Here is a 22,610-nt window from a genome sequence, read left to right as displayed (position 1 = left end):
TGGCGGTTTGGAAAATACTCGAGCATCAAACTTGGAACGATCGGCCTTCCTGTTCTGCAGTCTGTGATCTATTTGAACGACTAAGTCTATATAGTCCGAACAATCTTGTGGGGGATTCACTACTTGGGCTAACACATCTTTGAGCTCTCCACGTAGACCTCTATAAAACAGCGTAATCCTTTTGTCCTCAGGCCATTGAGTTTCCACTATCAGTCTGTTGAAAGACGCAATATAAGCCAAAAGGTCTTGATTACCTTGTCGCAACGAAAGAAGCTCATTGTCCAAGGCCTGCCCCTGTGAATGTCTTGCGAACAGTTTTTCCATACTGAGCTGAAAAGCTTGAAAATCATGGAGGACCGGATCATCTTGATTTACTAGAGGGATCGACCAGTCTGCCGCATTGCCACTAAGGTACGAAAGCTACTTTAGCTTGATCAGTTGGAAAGGCTGCTGGCCGGCATAAGAAATGCAACCGGCACTGATTGATAAATACTGCAAACCTCTTTGGGTCACCAGAAAATCGTTCGGGCGGAGCCAGAGGTACATTCCCAGGTAGGTTGATCTGCACTGGATTCATAGAGGATGTAGAAGGAAGATTTCCCCCAGATGCGGGTAACGGGGTCTGTCCGGCTTGTGACTGTAGCAATTGTCTAGCGAGATCATCTGTTCGCTCCTTGGAAATAATCAGTTCCCTTCTTAGAGCGTTCGTTTCCTGACGGGCTGCATGCACTTCTGCCCTTAGTTCCCCAAGTAACTGGGCTAGTTGGTCGGTATCCGAGGTTTCCATAGCGCCTGGACGGGAGTTTTGTGGTAGGCTTTGCGTTCTGTAACGCTCACCTGATTCCCGTAGAGGCGCCGGTCTTGACTGGGCGTATACCGTATCTTCAAAGGTGATGTGTAACACACGGCTGGCTCTTTGGGCTGGACCTCTGTGCACTGTATGTTTGACTCGAAGGGTAAGATGTCTGCAGATAGAAAATATGGGATTAATGAACTGGGTTATTGAATGTCTCTCTCCTCTTCCCTTTCTCTTCTCCTGTAGAACCCCGAAGGTTAACGCTCTCACCTTAGGTAAGTGAACGCCGTGCTCTCCATCTGCCTCGGGGTAGGGTGCTGTAACCAGTTTCTTCACTGGATAAGGGGAGCAGGCCTCTTGACTTCAGAGGACTGCTGTCCGTCGTTTACTGCACGAACGGTAAGTTTCGAGTAATTCTAATGTCTTTAAAGTCTTTAGTAATGATGTCTCTTGTTTTGCAGGGTTCCGGCGATGGTGGATGACGGGCTGAAGTGAGTTGAAGATGAGCCCGTGTGATGAATAGAAGCGCCTGGAAGCACGTAAGTAAGCGCTTGTTGCCTGCTTCACAATGCGCTCTAACTGTCTTTTTATTTTGCAGGTACAAGTTCGGAGCGGCTGCAGGGTGCCGGAATACCCACTGGGTTAGATGTGGAAAGGAGTAATGGCACGTGAGTATTAAAGTTCCCCAATGTCTTTAAACGCACCTTGTTTTGTCTTTCAGATGCGGGATGAAGCGCCGAAGGCCTCCGGAGCGTGCGAAGAGTTGGTAAGCTTTTGTCTTTCAGATGCCGGAATGCAGTGTGAAGACCTCCGGAGCGCACGAAGAGTAGGTAAGCCTTTGTCTTTCAGAATGCAGCGCGAGGCGTTGGTGACAGCCGATGGCCCAGGTAAGTGAAGAGCTGTCACTGAAGACCGTAATGCTAACCTGTTCTTTCTTGTCTTTATAGGTGTTGCTGAAGACTGGATTCAGAATGGTAAGCCTTTTTCCTTAGGCCCAGGATCAGATGCAGAAGACACGATGAGCGTTCTGCTGCAGAGGATGCAGAATAACGCAAAGCAAGATTCATCCATCGGGTGTGGTTTAAATAGCCTCCTGTAGTGCTTAGGTGTCTCCTTCCACAGCCACGCCTAGGTAAGAAAAGAGTTCCTGCTTTCCAGAAGAGTTCCAGTGTTCTGAACCTAGGGAGTGGCTCCTGCCCCACCCAACATGAAAAGTAGTTCCAAACAGAAGAGGATCAGAGGCTCAACTGGCAGGCAAGTAAGCAGCATGGTCTGCTGCAGGTAAGTCCACCCAAGCATTATGAGCCCGGCGCTTCCAGCGCTGGGACTGGGCATATTTATGAGCCTGGTGCCACTGGCGCCAGGACTGGGTCCAAAAGGTCCCAATTGGGACTGGTTGGCACTCGGAACCTGGGTTATGAATCTGCTTCCAAGGGAGTTGGGAAAACCCTGACCTTTTGGAAGCAGAGATCATGACAGTACCCCCCCCCCCTCAAGGCCCCTCCCAAACCGGGCTTCTCCGGGGGTTTTGGCTTGTCAGGAAATGTTCGGTGAAATCTTTTGATTAGGCGAGGAGCGTGGACATATTCAGCAGGTTCCCAGGATCTCTCTTGGGGGGCGTAGCCTTTCCAGTCAATTAGGTAAAATAGTTTAGATTTGGAGATCTTGGAGTCCAGAATGCTTTTGACTTCAAACTCGAGTTCCCCATCAACTAGGATAGGTTTTGGAGATTTAGTTAGTCGGGTTTGAGGTTGCACGGGTTTTAATAGAGAGACGTGGAAGACCGCATGTATCTTCATGTGCGGGGGCAAGTCCAACTTGACCGCTACTGGGTTTACTATGGTAGTGATGGAATAGGGACGAAGGTATCTTGGGTTGAATGTGCGTGGCCCTTTTAGAGGTAGATATTTGGTGGATAACCAGACTTGATCCCCTACTCGGTATTGAGGGGCTTCCTTCCGATGTTGATCTGCTCCTTTCTTGTATTGTTCTTTAGCCCTTTGAAGGTGAGAAACAGCTTCCTTAAAGGCTTGGGTGATTGTAGAATGCAGGTAGTCTACTGCTGGTGTTTCAAGAACTTGGAGGGGATCCAACTCCGAGGTTCGAGGGTGACTGCCATACAAAAGAAAAAACGGGGTTTTCCCAGTTCCCGAATGGACAGAGTTATTGTAGGCATATTCGGCTATCCAAAGGATGTCTTTCCAAGTTTTTTCAGTTTGTTGCAGCATGCAGCGTAAATACTGTTCCAGAGTTTGATTGGTCCTCTCGGTTTGTCCGTCGGTCTGAGGGTGGTGACTGGTCGATAGTCTCACATCAATTTGAGCCGACCGACAGCAACTTCGCCAAAAATGAGAAATAAATTGACTACCTCGATCCGAAATTAGAACCGAAGGAAAACCGTGCAGTCGGACGATGTTTTCGAGAAATTCTCGGGCCAGAGTTGCTGCTGTTGGCAAGCCTTTGAGCGGAATGAAATGCGCCATCTTGGAGAATAAGTCCACGATTACTAGAATCGTATTGTATCCGGAGCATGGAGGTAGATCGGTGATGAAGTCCATAGAAAGCGTATGCCAAGGGCGAGGTGGGATGTCAATAGGGCGTAAGAGGCCTGCTGGTCTTTCCTTTTGACTCTTGTTTTGGGCGCATACTCCACAGGACATTATAAAGTCTCTGATATCTTTTTTCCAAGACGGCCACCAGAAGTAGCGCTTGATCTTTTCTGAGGTCTTGGCCATACCGGGATGTCCTTCCATTAAAGAATCGTGATAACAAGAGATTACTTTTTTCTGTAAATCTGTGCTGGGTAGGTATAATCGTTCTTGGAAATACAATAAGTTGTCCTTTACTGCAAAGTCCTTTCCCTGCAGATGCCAATTCTGTATGTCTGCTGGAGTTACAAGTTGCCTGGCTTTATCCTTAACTTCCTCTATGGATTCTGTGGCGATTACACCCAGAATTCTTTGTTCGGGAATGATTGGTACAGGTTTAGGGTTGATCAAGTGTTCTTCCACTCCCATCCGAGAAAGGGCATCAGCTTTACCGTTCTTTGTACCAGGTCGATAGGTAATTATGAAGTCAAACTCGGCAAAGAATAATGCCCAACGGAGTTGTCTAGAGGATTGGGCTTTTGCGGTTTTCAATTATTGCAGGTTTCGGTGATCCGTAATCACAGTAACGGTGTGTCGGGCCCCCAGCAGATAATGCCGCCAAGCCTTAAAGGCAGACTTGATAGCCAGAAGTTCCTTGTCAGTAATCGTGTAATTGATTTCAGGAGGCGAGAATTTGCGGGACCAAAATGCCACGGGATGCAACTGATTGGTTACCGGGTCCTTTTGTGATAGAACTGCCCCCATGGCAAGGCTTGAAGCATCAGTTTCCACGATGTAGGGGAGTTCGGGGCAAGGGTGTTTTAAGATTGGTGCAGAGATAAATTTAGTCTTCAAATCCTGGAAAGCTTGTTCCGCCTCGGTAGACCATTCAAAACGTTTGTTTTTCTTTAACAAGGCAGTGATGGGCTGGACTATTCGAGAGAATTCGGGGATAAACCTGCGGTAAAAGTTAGCGAAGCCTAACATGCTTTGCACACCTTTTACGGAGGATGGTGATGGCCATTTGAGAACTGCATCGACCTTCTTTGAATCCATACGCACTCCGCCAGGTGATAATATGAATCCCAAGAATTCAACTTCAGTCACGTTGAAAACACATTTTTCCAACTTAGCGAAAAGTTTGTGTTGACGCAATCTTTCGAGGACCATTTTCACGTGTTTTCGATGTTCAGATTCCGATGAAGAATAAACGAGGATGTCGTCAATGTAAACAACAACACACACATCTATGAGCTCTCTGAGGACATTGTTCATAAAATATTGAAAGGCAGCCGGGGCATTGCAAAGTCCGAAGGGCATGACCTGATATTCAAATAGCCCATACTTGGTGCGGAAGGCCATCTTCCATTCATCGCCCCCTTTTACTCGTACCAAGTGGTAAGCTCCTCTAAGATCCAGCTTTGTATATATGCATGCTTTTCTGACTTGGTCCAGGAGTTCAGGGATCAAAGGTAACGGATATCTATTCTTAACGGTGATCTGGTTCAGGGAGCGATAATCTATACAAGTTCTAAGGTCTCCTTCCTTTTTTGGAACGAAGAACAAAGCTGAAGAAGCAGGGGACTTGGAAGGACGAATAAACCCATTTGCCAGGTATTGATCCAGGTATTGTCGAAGGTGAAGGTTCTCAGGCTCGGCGAGGGCATATATTCTACTACAAGGAGGAGTAGATCCAGGTATCAGGTCTATCTGGCAGTCATAAGACCTATGAGGAGGTAGAGAGTTAGCCTGATCCTTCCGGAAAACATCTTGGTATTCTAGGTATTCGGGAGGTAACTGGGGAGTCTCTGAAGAAATTGCTGCCAGTGCAACACCAGGTGGAGGGTGACAAGTAGAGACACATTCTGGAAACTGGACCGTTCTTGCTCGCCAATCGATCAGAGGATTGTGTTTCTCTAACCAAGGTATTCCTAGAATAATCTGAAACTGAGGGGCCTTGATCACATCGAACACGATCTTCTCATGGTGTACATCTTGACTTACTAGCGTCACCTCTTGAGTGGTATGCGTTACTGGCCCGGAGGCTATCTCCGTACCATCCACCGTAGTAATGACGTCCTTTACAGCCTTGGGACAAAGAGTTAGATTCATCCTCAAAACCATTTCATGATCCACATAATTGCCGATGGCACCGCTGTCGACGTAAGCTTCAATTGCATGTAATCGATCCGGATTATCAGGGCTAATGAGGACCATAGGTATCACGAAATGCGAGGTCACGGAACTGGTTTTCACGCTCGGCAAGAGGACCTCTATTCTTGTCGGGCGAGGTCGTTTCCCTGCTCAGAGTTTGTAACTTTGGTAACTGCAGCTCCTACTGCCTTCTTGGCAGGTTTCACCGGACAGTCTCGAAGAAAGTGCCCTGAGTTTCCGCAATAGAGGCATAATTGCAACTGTTTTCTCCTTTCCCGCTCCTTTTGTGTTAGAGGACCTTTCAGACCCCCTATTTGCATGGGTTCCCCGGAGTCTACTCCTTTGGAAGGAGTTGGCGGTTTGGAAAATACTCGAGCATCAAACTTGGAACGATCGGCCTTCCTGTTCTGCAGTCTGTGATCTATTTGAACGACTAAGTCTATATAGTCCGAACAATCTTGTGGGGGATTCACTACTTGGGCTAACACATCTTTGAGCTCTCCACATAGACCTCTATAAAACAGCGTAATCCTTTTGTCCTCAGGCCATTGAGTTTCCACTATCAGTCTGTTGAAAGACGCAATATAAGCCAAAAGGTCTTGATTACCTTGTCGCAACGAAAGAAGCTCATTGTCCAAGGCCTGCCCCTGTGAATGTCTTGCTAACAGTTTTTCCATACTGAGCTGAAAAGCTTGAAAATCATGGAGGACCGGATCATCTTGATTTACTAGAGGGATCGACCAGTCTGCCGCATCGCCACTAAGGTACGAAAGCTACTTTAGCTTGATCAGTTGGAAAGGCTGCTGGTCGGCATAAGAAATGCAACCGGCACTGATTGATAAATACTGCAAACCTCTTTGGGTCACCAGAAAATCGTTCGGGCGGAGCCAGAGGTACATTCCCAGGTAGGTTGATCTGCACTGGATTCATAGAGGATGTAGAAGGAAGATTTCCCCCAGATGCGGGTAACGGGGTCTGTCCGGCTTGTGACTGTAGCAATTGTCTAGCGAGATCATCTGTTCGCTCCTTGGAAATAATCAGTTCCCTTCTTAGAGCGTTCGTTTCCTGACGGGCTGCATGCACTTCTGCCCTTAGTTCCCTAAGTAACTGGGCTAGTTGGTCGGTATCCGAGGTTTCCATAGCGCCTGGACGGGAGTTTTGTGGTAGGCTTTGCATTCTGTAACGCTCACCTGATTCCCGTAGAGGCGCCGGTCTTGACTGGGCGTATACCGTATCTTCAAAGGTGATGTGTAACACACGGCTGGCTCTTTGGGCTGGACCTCTGTGCACTGTATGTTTGACTCGAAGGGTAAGATGTCTGCAGATAGAAAATATGGGATTAATGAACTGGGTTATTGAATGTCTCTCTCCTCTTCCCTTTCTCTTCTCCTGTAGAACCCCGAAGGTTAACGCTCTCACCTTAGGTAAGTGAACGCCGTGCTCTCCATCTGCCTCGGGGCAGGGTGCTGTAACCAGTTTCTTCACTGGATAAGGGGAGCAGGCCTCTTGACTTCAGAGGACTGCTGTCCGTCGTTTACTGCACGAACGGTAAGTTTCGAGTAATTCTAATGTCTTTAAAGTCTTTAGTAATGATGTCTCTTGTTTTGCAGGGTTCCGGCGATGGTGGATGACGGGCTGAAGTGAGTTGAAGATGAGCCCGTGTGATGAATAGAAGCGCCTGGAAGCACGTAAGTAAGCGCTTGTTGCCTGCTTCACGATGCGCTCTAACTGTCTTTTTATTTTGCAGGTACAAGTTCGGAGCGGCTGCAGGGTGCCGGAATACCCACTGGGTTAGATGTGGAAAGGAGTAATGGCACGTGAGTATTAAAGTTCCCCAATGTCTTTAAACACACCTTGTTTTGTCTTTCAGATGCGGGATGCAGCGCCGAAGGCCTCCGGAGCGTGCGAAGAGTAGGTAAGCTTTTGTCTTTCAGATGCCGGAATGCAGTGTGAAGACCTCCGGAGCGCACGAAGAGTAGGTAAGCCTTTGTCTTTCAGAATGCAGCGCGAGGCGTTGGTGACAGCCGATGGCCCAGGTAAGTGAAGAGCTGTCACTGAAGACCGTAATGCTAACCTGTTCTTTCTTGTCTTTATAGGTGTTGCTGAAGACTGGATTCAGGATGGTAAGCCTTTTTCCTTAGGCCCAGGATCAGATGCAGAAGACACGATGAGCGTTCTGCTGCAGAGGATGCAGAATAACGCAAAGCAAGATTCATCCATCGGGTGTGGTTTAAATAGCCTACTGTAGTGCTTAGGTGTCTCCTTCCACAGCCACGCCTAGGTAAGAAAAGAGTTCCTGCTTTCCAGAAGAGTTCCAGTGTTCTGAACCTAGGGAGTGGCTCCTGCCCCACCCAACAGGAAAAGTAGTTCCAAACAGAAGAGGATCAGAGGCTCAACTGGCAATCAAGTAAGCAGCATGGTCTGCTGCAGGTAAATCCACCCAAGCATTATGAGCCCGGCGCTTCCAGCGCTGGGACTGGGCATATTTATGAGCCTGGTGCCACTGGCGCCAGGACTGGGTCCAAAAGGTCCCAATTGGGACTGGTTGGCACTCGGAACCTGGGTTATGAATCTGCTTCCAAGGGAGTTGGGAAAACCCTGACCTTTTCGAAGCAGAGATCATGACAAGTGGTAGCAGTAGCAGTAGCAGAGCAGCCAGGCTTATCTCAAGAGTATATGAGCAGTAGCAGAGATTACACAAAGGGACCACAATTACTGTGACTCAAGCAAACACTGACTCAAAGTTTCAGGTAAAAAATATAAGTACATTTATTTTTAAACCATTTGTTATCAACACGACACTTCTAGTATTTCAAAATCACACGTAAAAACACTACAACCAACCAATTCACTTTGGTAGACTCTAACTCAAGGTAAGTACCCTATGTTTTAACGGACCGGTCTTGTGAAACAAAAGACGTTACCGAGAATACACTTACGATCACTTTTTGACAGTAATGACAGTTCGGTCTTACTAAAGAAACGCGTATCCGCGGCAAGAAATGTTACCGGGGCAAAACACACTTAGCACCTGAGTTAACCAGAGAGAGTTGGGGGCAAAAATCATAGGCAATACTTTTGTCAAGGCAGACAGAATCAGAGAACACTAGTTGACAGGAATTCAAGAGTCAATAGGCCGGAGCCAGTGTCAAGTGGAATTGGGTTCCTGTTGTCGAGGATCACACAGTCGGACAGTTCAAGATTCAACGTTGCCAGGAGTACTTAGATATTGTCAACAGAGGAAGCAAAAGTTATAAGAAGGAGGGAAGACAAGGGCAAGCCTTGGAGGCGAAAAAAAAACGATTCACCCTTATTCCTGAAGCAGAACACAGTACCTTATTCAATGAAGAAGCTGGTGCCACGGCAGTTGTTCCTGGTAGTTTCCTGCAGACCCACGGTTCCTGGAGCTTCGGTGCGAAGGAGGACATCTGGAGGGGTCTGCACCACACAGGGATGAAGCCGGCAGCAGCGACGGTGAATAAAAGGTGCGCTCCTTAAAAACAGGAGAGGCTCTTCAGATGGCTATCCGGACCACTACAGCAGTGTGCAGCGATTTTGACCAAAAAGAGGATCCTCTGGCTGTGGAAGATGAGCTGGTTATCCCCAACAGGCTCAAGGGAAGAAGACTCCGCACTGGATCTTCTCTAGTCGTCGAAGGGTAGATAGCTCAGGACTGCAGCAGGGCTTCACCGGGACGGGGTAGTTGCAGCAGCCGTCTTCTTCTCCGCTTCTCTTCGGTTCCTTGTGGTTCCAGTGGCGACTCTGACTTGTAGCCCAAGAGACCTGCCTTTTATACGAAAATCCCCCATTCACACAGCCTGGTTGTCAATCACACAGCAGGGGGGCTGTCCAGCCCGGACAACCACCTCAGCCAATCATGGCAAAGTGCGACTTTGGTTTCCTAGGATACCCTGTGCAGGTGGTGATTACACCCCTCCCTCACATTCAGCCCACCTAGACACCCAGGCGCCTGGAGGAGGGCTTCTTGGCAGAAGCCCGCCAAAAGACAGTGAACAAAGAAGGCACACCTGGTTTGCCGCACAAAGTAAACCACAAGAAGGACTTAAAAAAAAAGAAATGGAGAATAAACCCGATCGGGGCCAAAAGATAGAACATTTGGTCAAGCGGGTTTATGTTTGAGGCTAATATAATAGCCTAAAACAGTACCACGTTTATATAGTATAATCGCGGTAGAAAAGTAAGGATAGATACCACTGCCACAGCCAAGTCTAAATGTCAAAAGAGCGAAACAATGCTCTAGGAGGTACAGATAAAAAGGGATACGGAGTGACCCTTTCCAGTACTCCATGTAAGATGGGGAGTACTGGATCTGTGGTTAAATGACTAAGTAAAGTTAATGGCAACTTTACCCTTTTCTGGGGGACAGTAGTCAGCCGCAGAAATGGAGTCGGTGGGAAGTCTAAAAGACAAACCTGTGTTACTGCACTGAAGGTGCTGTGTAACACACAAAAGAAGGGGGCTACTGAAGTGGTGTACTCCAGAGTACACAATCACAAAAACAGATTAAATAAACATGGCAAAACATGGGCAAGAGTGGGGGAAAAGCTCACACTCTTATCAAGTGGAAAAAATAAACTCCAGAAATCCAGCAAAGCTGCTGGGGGATTCACTAGGTGAGGGAAATTAGCCAAAAAATAAGAGAATTCTCCCTAACACACTCCACCATCTTCTCCCAGGCTCCAACCAGCCTTCTGCTTCCACAATCCTTCCACCGCCTTCCTGGTCTCTGTACACAACCTCCTCTCTCCTGAAATCTCTGTGCCTCTCTTCCCAACTCCTAACACCCAAACTAAAGCTGCTGGGTTTGTGGTTTTTATTATGCTGTTGTAAATCCCTCTCTATAAGTGAGGGTGCCTGTGGGTAACAATAATTCTGTGTTTTTGATTGGCTTACTGGCCTTTTAATTACACCTGATGGTACTCCGGTCGCGTGGGTCCTCAGGGTTATGCAGACCGAGCTGTCAAAGAGCATGTGTACTCTCTTGAATTGGACATGGGCAATGTGCATGCTACCAGGTGGATAGCCATTGCTCAATGTTCCAATGTGCTGCTGTGGTATCTGTGCGACACAGTATGCTAAAAGGCCAGACGCCAACATTCTGTTACCAAAAGGATGATTTATGCTGCTCTGGTGTCTTGCAGGCTGGTCAAAAATCCTCAAAAATAATAGTGAACAGCAGAAACCCTGGTATTGTTCTCCCGCACTTGTGTATAGGCGCGTTTATAAATGCCATCTCATATCATATCACATGAAATGTACTGCAACTGTCAAATTGCACCATTGTCGTGGAGTCTTTAGCTAGCAATCAAAAGAGCGTGCAAAGATCTTACTGGCGTTTCTGTTTTTTAAACATAGACATAGGAAAGGAAAAAGCCCGTCTTGTGTTTTTCTACAAAATGTAACCAAAACGATTATAAATTCATGCACAAGCTCCAGTAGCATAACTGGAGCTTGTGTCTGAATGTCAATACCTTTGATGGAAGAAATCCTGCGATATTGCTAAAGTTGCATCATCGCCATTCCAATATGGCGCAGACATTTTGTAGACAAATCCAAACAGATTCGCCAGAAAGAGATCTGCTAGCTCATTTGACTGCTATTTAATGACGGTGGAGTGCTACGTTTGGTCTTCACCTGCCTAGACCCTACAAGAATGGTGCAACTTGACCGTTAAGCCTCTGCTAAGGGAACAAGATTAAGTTGTTGTGAGAAGACATCTTTAAATTTGGATTTAAATTACAGTTTTGGTAATAGATATATCATGACAGTGAACCAATGAACATTTTTGAATATTTGTTGGCAGGGATGAATAAACATCAACAAGTTGCTTTACTTGTTTGGAAACAGAGATACACTTAATCAGGTCAGTGGATAGTGAGTTTTCACCTTACATTTATTTTCTAATGGATAATTTGATTAATAAATAGGCATGTATTGGTTTTAGGAAAAGTATAGTGGACTATTCCCCTGAAGAAGAATACTTGAATATCCGAAACACGATGGGCAGGATCTCAAAGGTTCTAAATACTAGAAGAGTTGGAAAGGATATTTTTGAAGGATACTACCGTTGTGTTATGAAAAATAATATACTATGAAAGAAATATTCATTTAAAATTGTTTGAATTGCATTTATTGACATCATGTCTGAAATAGTTTTTGTATATTTTTCTATCGAACACTAATTTATTCATGACAATAGAAAATGTGTGATAAATAAGTTAGAATGTATTACTAAATGTCTGAAATGAAGATATGTCGGTAAATTTGGTGTGAGGTCAAGTATAATAGTATCTTACTCAAATAGAGTGCAGGAGAACAACACCAGGGGTTCTGCTGTTCATTATTATTTTTGAGATTTGCAACATTTGATTTTAGATAGAAAACCATTCTTTCTCCCAGCACCAAAGGGTTCTTCAATATTTACAAGTAGAGAGTTTTTTGCTGAACCTCTCTTATTTGAGTGCACTGTTTTCCTTTAGATGTTTTGGTCGAGAGATGTCACCTTAGCACCCAGAATTCAGGGCAGCAAAAGCAATCACTTGGTTGGGCATCACATGAGAGAACTGGCAAGCATGGGAAAATATCTTGTGAAATTCCTTGTCCGAGAACTGGGGAATGGTGGGGTGGTCCAGGGGATCCCTTATGTACCAACTCCGGGCCCATCATCACTCTCTTGGTGGTGGAACATGGCCTTTGACCACCCTATCCAGCAACCCCAGAGACAGGCTGGGGACCTTGTACCACAGCACATCAACTATAACACACGTCCTTCATTAAATCACATCTTCACCAAAATATCTCACATCCTCCTATGCTAACCGCGCTTACACTGGCTCAACCACATCTCCTCCTCCATTAGATGGCATACTCCACCAGACCACATGTCCGCTACTTAATCCAAACCCCCTTGCTGGCCCACAATCTCCTGCTCCTTTGGACCATGCGTGCCCACACACCCTCCTCCATACACAAAACATATTTTCAAATGGTTGCATAGAAAATGTGTCAATTTCTATAAACCTATTTAATTAGTGAGTGCAACTATTGTGTACACACATTTGATGTACTGATTAAAGTGTTTTTTGAATAATGATCAAATGTTTGATCAAAGAACTCCTCATTTGCATCTCACTTCTTATCATTAGGGCTATTTCCACTTGTGAGCATAATAGTTGACCTAACTAGGCCTCCCAGGGTGGGACGTAACCATCCAGAAATGACAGGGATTTATGGACAGGGAATTCAACTCAGAACAGAACACATAGCCATCTCTGTGAGGCCCTTCTGTTATCTGTCCATTGTATGAGAATAGTTATCTAACATAGCCTTTCACTCTTGGTCCAAAAGAAGAGGTCACATACCTGCTTGGCCGGACCGCAGCACTTCCACGCTGATCGTGCAGTTCGTGGTCTCTCCCGATTCTTCATCTCTTGCGATGACCTGTGCCCCCCAAGGCAAGCAGCATGCAAAGGGAACAGATGAAAAGTTTAGCAAGCCAGCACCAGACCAATTCTATTATCTGCAACATTGGATTGTGTGCCCAATGTTCACAACTGAAGGACCTTCCCACTCCCAAGTGCATGTGAATATGCCATGCATGGCCTGAATCCGATTGGATGATGTCTCTTTTAGCGATGAATGAGAAACACATTCACTAGCTGTAATACCAATCCACATACTGTATTAGAGCTGTTGTTCCTCTCTGTCAATACTGCCACAGTGTCCATGCGTGGCATTAGGCACTCTTCTATCATAGTTGTTACTGGCTCAGTGGCTGTGCATGTAGTTAAAAAGACTTCTGGCTCCCAACCAGTGTTGACGCAGTGCCCATGAATCTTGGTAGTGTGAGGGGCATGCTTGTCTCTGAGCTAGTACAAACCGAGTTTCCCCACTGGTCTACTACTGACCTAGTGCCTTTGTGTAATGTGGCAACATTCTTCCCTCTTTGCTGGTCGCTTCATGAAGTTCTGTCCCAGAGTGAGATGGTATATGCCACGGCCTATGTCTCTTCTCTGCATGCCTCTACTGTGTTCAGTGTGTGTTCATTACTGGCACTGCACGTGTACGGTAGTCTCCTTCAGTGTAGGGGTCGGGGCACTGTATTTCGCTTGTAGGATTTATGGCTGCAGGCTGTGCACATCATTGACTTGGCAGGAAATATTGTTCCATTATCATGATCAAGACAAACGCCAAAATTGGATGGATGGAAATATTTGAATTAATCACAACCACTGGGGATTCATCGCTGGAGCTTTAATTCCATTGTTTTCTTGACAGTCTGTGACGGTAAGGAAGCAGACCAGTCATATGAAAATCAGTCCTAAATCTACCACCTGTGGGAACAGTCCAGCCAACCATCTAGGCCGTGCCCCATCTATACAGGAACACAAGTTTTTGAAAGGTGGAACTCCCTCACTCCTGCGCACTCCTGGTTAGTTTAATTCCTTTGTCAAACCTGCAGCCTGAGTCCTGGTTTGTCAAGGAACCAACTCCAGGGTTCCTGGTTGTGAAGACAAGTTGTGGGGTTTGACAAACTGTGGACCTGTAGGCGCTGGTGGGATTGGATGGTCCGGTATTTGTCAGTTTGGCAGCTTTGTCAGGTAATGGATGAGTCAGGTTTGTTTAGTGTTAGACAAGTGGTTAGTTTTATTTCTTTAGTTATTCAGCACTAATGAAATACAATCTTGGACGTAGAGGTGCCAGTTTTAACATATTGACACTTTACACAGCCGACGCGCGTTTCAACCTTAGTCTTTTTCAAGGCTGTGATTTTGTGAGTTGGTGTGGTAGTGATATGGTGTACCCAGTGTGGTGATATTCAAGAGCAATTTGATAATATCAATTTCCATACATTTTTGTATACATTGAAAGGAGTTAAACAAAAACAAAACCAGTTGGGGTAAAAACCAATGTGAATTTCAAACAAAGCATGTTTTGGCACCCAGGAGAGGTGACTTACCATGTTTGGTGATGGTAGTGATAGTGACACAGTGTAGTATTTAGACAACATAGCATGTCATTTGGTTACAGATCAAAAAGTCAATTAGCAATATGATTTATAGTAGAATAGGAGACAAAGTACCAAGGGAGAAGAGGAGAAAAGGAAGAGGTGCTAGTTAGTTAGGGGAGGGCTACAGAAGTTTGCAATTGCGCCTGAGAGAAGAACAGTCTAAAGTCTTACCCAATTGAGTTTTTTTCTGAGCTTCAAGAAAGGTGAACTGGTCCTACCCAGTAAGGTGCCAGTGGGCTGGATAGCCGTTTCTGAAAGGGAAAATGTATGAGGTTGAGGGAAGGGACGCACCATGGAAAGGATTGGTGGTGGTCATAGGAACAGTGAGGCGCTAGTGTGTTCTGCCAAGGGGTCTGGCTACCAAGTGCTTGTAGGCATGGTATAAGGTGTTGCTGGTTAGCCTGGAATTAACCGGGTCGGGCATGTCTAATGAAAGGGGTGACTGGAATTGGGCAATTGGTGCCTTCGGCATGTACAGTATCATGAGTGCACTCTTATTGGTTACCGAATGCTGCTAGCCGTGATAATAGGTTTTGCTTGTTGGCCTGTATTTAACTGGGTCTGGCATGACTGGTGCAAAGGGTGATTAAGGTTTGGGCAATTGGTGCCTTTGGCATCGTTTGAGGCAAGTGTGCCTGAATTATGAGCTAAGAAGATCAGATGAGCATGTTCCTGCTCAATATCATGGGTGCACGCTTGTAGGTTCAGATAACCCTGTTGGAGATACATGTGTTTCATATGTGGGCTGATGCCTGGTTGCAATGTAATGGCTGGCATGTGTGCACAGCGTCGCCCGTATTGGGAAGTGCCTGGTGTTTAAAGTTGGCGGGGTGAGGGTGGATATGTCAGCGTAATGCTGGTAGCAGTGTGTTGTGTGGGCTGGTGCCTACTCCCAAGAAGGTGGGCTGTGGTAGTGTGGAGCGGCGCCCGATGGGGTGGATCTATTGTGAGGCGAGAGTTAATGAGGCATAATGCGCGTGGTCAGACACGTAGAGTGTAATTTGCGAGCCGCGTGCGCGAGCGGCTATCTTTATGTTGGTAGTCATGGCGTGAAGTAATAGAGAAGCAGCTAGAGTCAGCAAGGGACGTGGCAGAGTTCACACGAAGCTTACCTGAGCCGGTCGGCAGACATGTGTTCCGGAGTAGCGGAGGCGACGGTCGTCTGCTGGAAGTGCACATTACTTCCTGTAAATAAGGAAGGTGTGCTCTAATTGGTTGGGGAACCGGGCCATTTGATTCGTTCAGAATGAAATGCCCACGGATAGGCTGCTCTGAATGTTTGTGTTGCCTATGTGTTTACTGCTGTTTAGAGCATGCGCAACGTTAGAAAAAGCGCCTGGGGCATGTTTTAGCGTTGTGTATACCGGAAGTATGGAAAAGGGAGAGGTGAACTCAATCATGGGACATAGTAGGGTCCTCAGTGGGCTAAGTTGGGTTGAGGGTTTGAGAAAAAGGGGGGGAAATTGGAATAGCCACTGGTTAGATTGACAGGGGGGATGGCTAGGACCAGTAGAGGGTAGTAGAATTGATAAAAGGGACGTATGGTCCAAGGTTAGAAAGGCTGGGGTATGTGATAGGTTGATAGGGCAGGGTAACTAGGTAAAAGATGGATGCAGCTAGCCAGGCATCATGTAAGGTTTAAGGGGATGTGTGGTGCCAAGTGGGTGGGTTATTGGCATTGATAACACTGGAAGGTGTTTGGTATTTTGAAGAGATTCAAACAGATTTCCAAGGATCTTAACATTTTCATAGGAATGCATGGAAGTCGTGGTCACTGTTTAAACCAAAGGTGACAGAACGATATTGGCATATCAGCTTTGCTTCCTTCTGACGTAGTTGTAGTTCACGGTCTCCACCTCTTATGTTGATTGGGATTTTCTCCAGGCCCATGAAGGTGATGTCATCCTTGTTGTCCCACTGGTGTTTTTCTTGCCAATGTAGCGCCAGTGGGTATCTGGTCTCATGACAGTGAAGGGAGTTTAGGTGCTCCCTGATCCTTATTCTGAGCTCCCTTTTGGTGCTTCCAATGTATTTTCGGTTACAGACACAGTTGATAACATAAACCACGAATTTGGATTTACAGTTAATATATTGTCCAATTGTGTGTGTGTCAGTCGTACTGAAAGTTACAGCTTTGGTTGTGGTGGCGAATTTACACATGGAGCAAGTTCCAGATTTATAAAACCCTACTGGTTTGTTGTTAGTGAGCCAGTTGGTGCTGGTTTTGGAGACTGGTGCCATGAATGATGGACTGAGGATGTTTTTGAGTGTTCTTGCTTTGGTAAAGGTTAGAGTAGGTTTCTCTGGGATCCATGCCTTGGTATCTTCATCAATTGCTAAGATGTGCCAATGTCTTTTTAGGATTTTCTGTACTCGGTGGCTATCACTACAAAATTGAGTGATGTATCACCATAAAGTGGAGCTTTGATCCCAATGGCACAGCAGGCAAGGTCTTCAAATGTGGCTTCCCTTCATGGGCCCTTTGTGTGCTATATACCAGAATTCAAGCACACCTTCCCGATGATGCCCGACAAGGCTGAAACATGCCTTGAATGACTTGTATTCCAAAGCAGAGGAGACACTGCCGCATATCTCAGACTAGGCTGCTTCATTTAGGGACAAAATTTGGTTTACACATGGGTAAAGATCTTCTATGCTTGCACACACAGGATAAAGAACAGTGGAGTGGGACCTGCTGAGGGAAGTTCCAAGTGGGTGTGATCAATTCAAAGTTTTCATTCTATCACTTTTTGGTGTTTCTGGATCACCAGCATCATCGTTAAACTCTTATATACTGCTTAGGTCCAATGGTGGCTTTCACTCAGGAGGATAGCTCAGGGGAAACGCGCTTGCCTTGGTAGCAAGACAAAACTGAGCAACACAGGTTCGATCCCTGGGTCCCCGCTTAGAAACCTCTGGGTATTAAGCATGATATAAATAACCAATTCCAATTACACTCACTCAGGCTGTGAGTCAGAGATGCTGATGTTCACAGAAACGAGCTTTCAGTCATACCTTGAAGGTCAGGGATTGTCTGGATTATGGACATGCTATGGTAAGGAATGCCATCCCCCTATTGTGTGGACACAGGCCCTCGTATGTTTGGAGGTATTAGCAGTGCTAATTCCCCTAAACATAATTACGGCTACAACCACTGCTTACTGTGCAATTTCCACCTGATTATGATGTGTGATTGTCCTGATTCTAAGGTCCCATTGGAATTTATTGGGGAATGGAGCAATTGCCAATAGAGAGATGCACTGGAGGCAACTCCTCAATTTCTTTGAATGTAATACCTCCATGTGTGAGAGCATCTCCAATTGGGTTTGAAACTCAAAATCAGGAGGACTGAAACACTTGGAGTTAATTCCATAACCTCAAGTTTTTTCAGACACTGCCAAACTCAGAACGAGGCCACTGTCCCCTACCTTCTGTTTATGGTCTGCTTATGACCCGACTCTTACCATCAGGAAGTACTGTTCCAGTGCATGCAGCTGATTGGCTCTCGCCAGAAGAAGGCCATTTTGCACTATCTGGAAGAGTTCTGTGTGGTTTGATTGCTGCTTCAGACTGAACTGGATTTTCGGGTTTGAACCCTGTAATCAACAGAAACAGAACATGCTGTTTAACTTCAAGTTACTGCAGAAAAACACCTGGAAAGGATAATGGTCCTAGTAGGTTTTCAAAGCATGTCTGATCCTGTTCATACTTGCTTAAAAAGTGGGCAAGATTTTCAGTGAATTCCAAAAATACCTGGACGCAGTATGGGGTTGAGCAATCAATGTGGGTGGATCCAGTGTGAATGTGAGGCGAAGCATTCCACGCAACATGACACACAACAGCTGTGATTAATAGAATGAGTGTAGGGGTCAGGAAAGTGACACACCCACCCCAGGCACAGACCTACTAGGCAGTCTGAGTGTGTGGGAAACCACGGTCATATCCCGAGTGCCACGCACCTTCTATGTCATTTCCTGCATCATAACTTCATAAACACCCCTCATGGGCTGGACCTCCTGTGCAAAAGTGGCTAAGCTCTGGGAAAGTGACAGCTTGATGTGCCCACTTAATGAATTTGAGTAATATTACAATATGCCTACTGGTATTTGTTGTTCAAACGACAGATGAAAAAACCCAATATTTAAGGGGGTCTTAACAATGTTGCAACAAAAACATAAAAGGAATCAGGAGAGCCTTTATAAAAAAAAAAATAATTAGGGATACACCTCACTAGTTCCCATTAATCAAAGAATAAGTTTGAATGCAATACTGTCTGGTTTTATGCGCTACCACCTATCATGCCTTTTAATGCAAGTGTGCACATTTACATGATTTGGTAGATTTAAATTGATTTTAAAAAACGACAAATGGAAAGTAAGTTTGTCCTTACTTTTCAGGATATAAATTACCAGACGTGTGGACGGGAAAGGGGCAGGCTTTCTTTCAGAACAAGTTAGGGGCTATGGGCCTCATTCCGAGTTTGGCAGTAATTCGGTGGTAATTGCACCAAATTACCACCCAAATCGGTTAGTCCACTTATTAGAAGTCGACAGGATTCCATTGGGGATTTTTGCCAGATTCGCCACTGCCGGAATTAACGAGTGGCAAAATTGGCTATTTTTGGAGGAAAAAAGGGGGCTGTACCTCGAGCAACAAGTTTGGATGTGGGTCCATCACATCTTGCTAGAAAGATTTGCAATGTCAGTCTCGTTTAGTAGGCCTTACTATAAAATGAAAATAATGGATTAAGGCAGGCACAAGAGCCAGAATTGACACGACGTGGAATTCATTTGAGGGATAGTTCTCTAATGTAGAAGCACACCTCTTTAATTACACATCAGATGGGGCCAAGAAACCCCCTTGAACTGATGACCCGTAGATTTACACCATTGCCCTATTTAATGGTATGATAGAATTCTAGGAATATAATGGCTTGGTCTTGGATTATATTATTTTTCAGATGCCTCTTACCCCATTCCCCTACCAGAGGCCTTTTTTACTTTGTGTGTTTTCTGTTTCTTTATACCCCAGACCCAACTTTTAAATGACTTAACTCCTTGCCTTACAAAACCTTTTTACATTTTGGTGTCATTTCAGTTATTAAATTATTTATCAACTTCTACTTGCTTTAATATGTGTTTAATCCTTCATTATTTTAGGTCATTTGGTGGATATACATACTATTATTGGACATGTAAAGCACCCAATCATAAATGTTTATTTATTTCCGAATAATTGTTCATCAATTGTATTTGTTTTTATTCCTAATTAACATTAAATACAGAAATCAAGAACAAATCATGTGCCCGCACATAAGACAGTCTCTGCTTGTTTTCATCTTATACTGAACAGACTTCTCTTCCGACAGTAGATCATGTCTTTAAATTTGAAAAAGGGGGGAATGAAGTGACTAGTAACTTTGCACAAAGTATCCATGGGTAGCCAAAGAAAGAGTAAAGATAGGGGACTGTGTAGGAGATACTTGACCGAATGAAGCATGGGATAATGTTACTGAGGAAGCAGATATGATCTGTTTATAATACATGGCAGCCTGCAATATCTGTATAAAGCTTGGAAATAATTATTAAAGGCTAGTTGTGAAATCATAACTGCTTTGTAATCAGTTATTACGCTTCAGTTGTGACATCACAATGCTTGCTGCTTGAGCAAGCACAGAGCAGGCCTCCAGCGGGCACGGCAGCACTTAAAGCCGTGACAAGCTTTTCAAATTCCATGCTTGTAAAATAGTTTTTTGTGACACTTTACAGACATTAATTGACACGGAACCGTTTATGCTAGCTGGTATAATTTGTGCACTTCTGCAGAAAGTAACACAAGCGACCAAGAATTAGCATGTTTTTTATTATTTTAAAGCACGAACAGTTTTTTTGATTGATTTTATTAAACTGCTGAAACTATTTTCCTGCAACACATCACAAGTTGCATGTTAGCTCTTTTAAATTCAAACACATTCTGCATTAATGATATGGAACAGCAAACAGAATATCTCTTACATTAGATTAAGGAAGAGGACAGGGAGTAAAGGAGATGACAGCGTGTGGCCATGTATTATAAAGCATATAATGCACCCTACTGTACGTCAAAAGGATATTTGCAATTCACCTTGGTGCTCCATGACCTTATAAAGGTACTTGGCCTTTGGCCGCGTTCCTCTGTTTGGTCACGGAACTCCTCTGTGACTTGCAATTTCCTTATAACGTACGGTAGGGGGTACTTTGTCCCATATATAGTGCTTACACAATCAACTAATAATTGTACTGCGGGTCGGGCCTCCACGGACTTACCTTTTGGAAATCTCCATCTGAGGCATTCAGGCACAGGACCCGCCCACTGTACGTGGTCACCAGTGCTGCAAGGTTCTGGTCCTCCTGGATGAAGCCTTGGTAGCGGGCTGCGCTGAACCGCGGAGGATGCCTATTGGCTGCCAATACCTTGATGACGATGTCCGTCAATGAGTACTTTCTCACGTCATTCACCTGGGAAGCCTAGCAGCACAAAACTATATTATAAAAAACCACAATAGATTCCAAATGTCATAATAACATGCTATGTTCTTCTGTAGTAGCCACCTGTGGAGCGTGGGATTTGATTTAAAGGTTGAACATTTTAAAGAGGATGCCCCAGACTTGAATATCCCTGAGGATGAGGAAGATACTGGAGTCCAGTTGTCCGCCTTTCATATTTCTTGGATAGACACAATGGTGAGCAATCATGGCTGGATTGCGTAAAAAGTACAGATCTTGAGTACTGACAACAGTATGCATTTTCCCTTGCACCAGGAAGGATATTGCGGAAGTACTAACCTGGAGCTCTATTAGTACTTTGAAGTTATTATTGACCTCCTCTCAGCCAATCGGAATGCTCGGGACGTAGTCAATAACTACTGGTATTGACTACATTCCAGACATTCTGACTTCTGAAGCACCCATGGGAACAACTGAAAGCATTTCCCTCCATTCAAGAAAGAGCAATTCAATTTCCCAGCAAGATGCATTTCAACAAAACATTCTAACCTAATTTTGCAAAACAAAGTGAAAGTTAAAACATAGAACAATGCTTTCACTTTTGCAAAGAAAACTGCTCACTTTAACATTGCACCTAAAGCGTGCTCAGGCTAAAACTGTTGCAGTTCAACCATGTTTACAGATAAAATGCTTACCTTATAAAGACAATCTTGATATTTACATATCACAAAATGAAACCCCATTTAGGGCCTGATTCGCAGAAGGATTGTATAATGACACAACACCATGGAAAAATGCTCTGTGAATCAGGCCCTTAATTTGCTCAAATGTTTTGTGGGATTAGCTGCCTCGTGCAAATGGGACCCTGCAGCTGATCTAATGAATACGTCCTCTGTGGGAAGGAGAGATGAATACATTTTTCAGGTAAGTCAGGTACCTCTAGCAAAGGTTGCACCATTAAGAATAGTACACTAATTGGCATTCTAGGGGTGAAACTTCACAATGCTGTCTGTAGAAAATAAAAAAAGAAATTCACACAACTGATCTTTAGAGTGTGGCCTATAGAGCGAAGTTAATGTGAGTGTTAAATATCTGAATTAGGTGTGAATTGGAATTGACTGTCGGAAGCGGCCAGCCAGTTAATCTGTCTGACGAGACCGAGACTGAGAGAGGCGTTTCTTTTCCCTGGTGCGGCTTGACGGTCCTTAGGGTGCCTTTTTCTAACTCCCCTTTCCAGGCGTGTTTCATGGCGTCGGAAGGTGAGCAGGGTGCAGGCAGCGATGGGAGCCGCAGAAGCCGTGAATTGAGGGCTACAAGCAGCAGTAGCAGCAGCCAGTGGTAAGCCAGTGGGCTACAGAACGTGAGTAGTGAGCAGCGGCACCGAGTGTGGCGGCCCTTTGGAACTGCATGGAGCAATCTTAGCTCGCGTCTCCCCCTCGTCTCTCTGCATGTCTCTGCCCTTGAAAAGCCTGTAAAGCCAGAGTTACTTATTGGGGTGAGTGTAACTCACTGGGCTCCTTTTGAATAATCCGAGCGGGTCCTAGCAGGTCCCACTT

At 45.1% G+C, this 22,610-nt stretch overlaps 1 protein-coding gene across 3 annotated transcripts in view; it reads right to left on the bottom strand.

The window, feature by feature from the left end:
• LOC138514206 (cadherin-related family member 5-like) overlaps nt 1-22,610 on the bottom strand; it is a 410,910-nt gene that overhangs the window by 99,228 nt on the left and 289,072 nt on the right. For all 3 annotated transcript variants that reach the window (XM_069629545.1, XM_069629544.1, XM_069629546.1), the window contains 3 exons: nt 20,875-21,075; nt 18,034-18,165; nt 12,921-12,999 (listed from right to left, as the gene is read on the bottom strand). In XM_069629545.1, coding sequence (XP_069485646.1) covers nt 12,921-12,999; nt 18,034-18,165; nt 20,875-21,075 — 412 coding nt within the window. The remainder of the gene's footprint in view (nt 1-12,920; nt 13,000-18,033; nt 18,166-20,874; nt 21,076-22,610) is intronic.

Source organism: Ambystoma mexicanum, chromosome 12, assembly GCF_040938575.1.
Source record: "Ambystoma mexicanum isolate Mex_15411 chromosome 12, UKY_AmexF1_1, whole genome shotgun sequence".
Lineage (NCBI taxonomy): Eukaryota > Metazoa > Chordata > Amphibia > Caudata > Ambystomatidae > Ambystoma > Ambystoma mexicanum.
The sequence above is the reverse complement of the archived record's forward strand: the minus strand, read 5'-3'. Positions and strand labels throughout refer to the sequence as shown.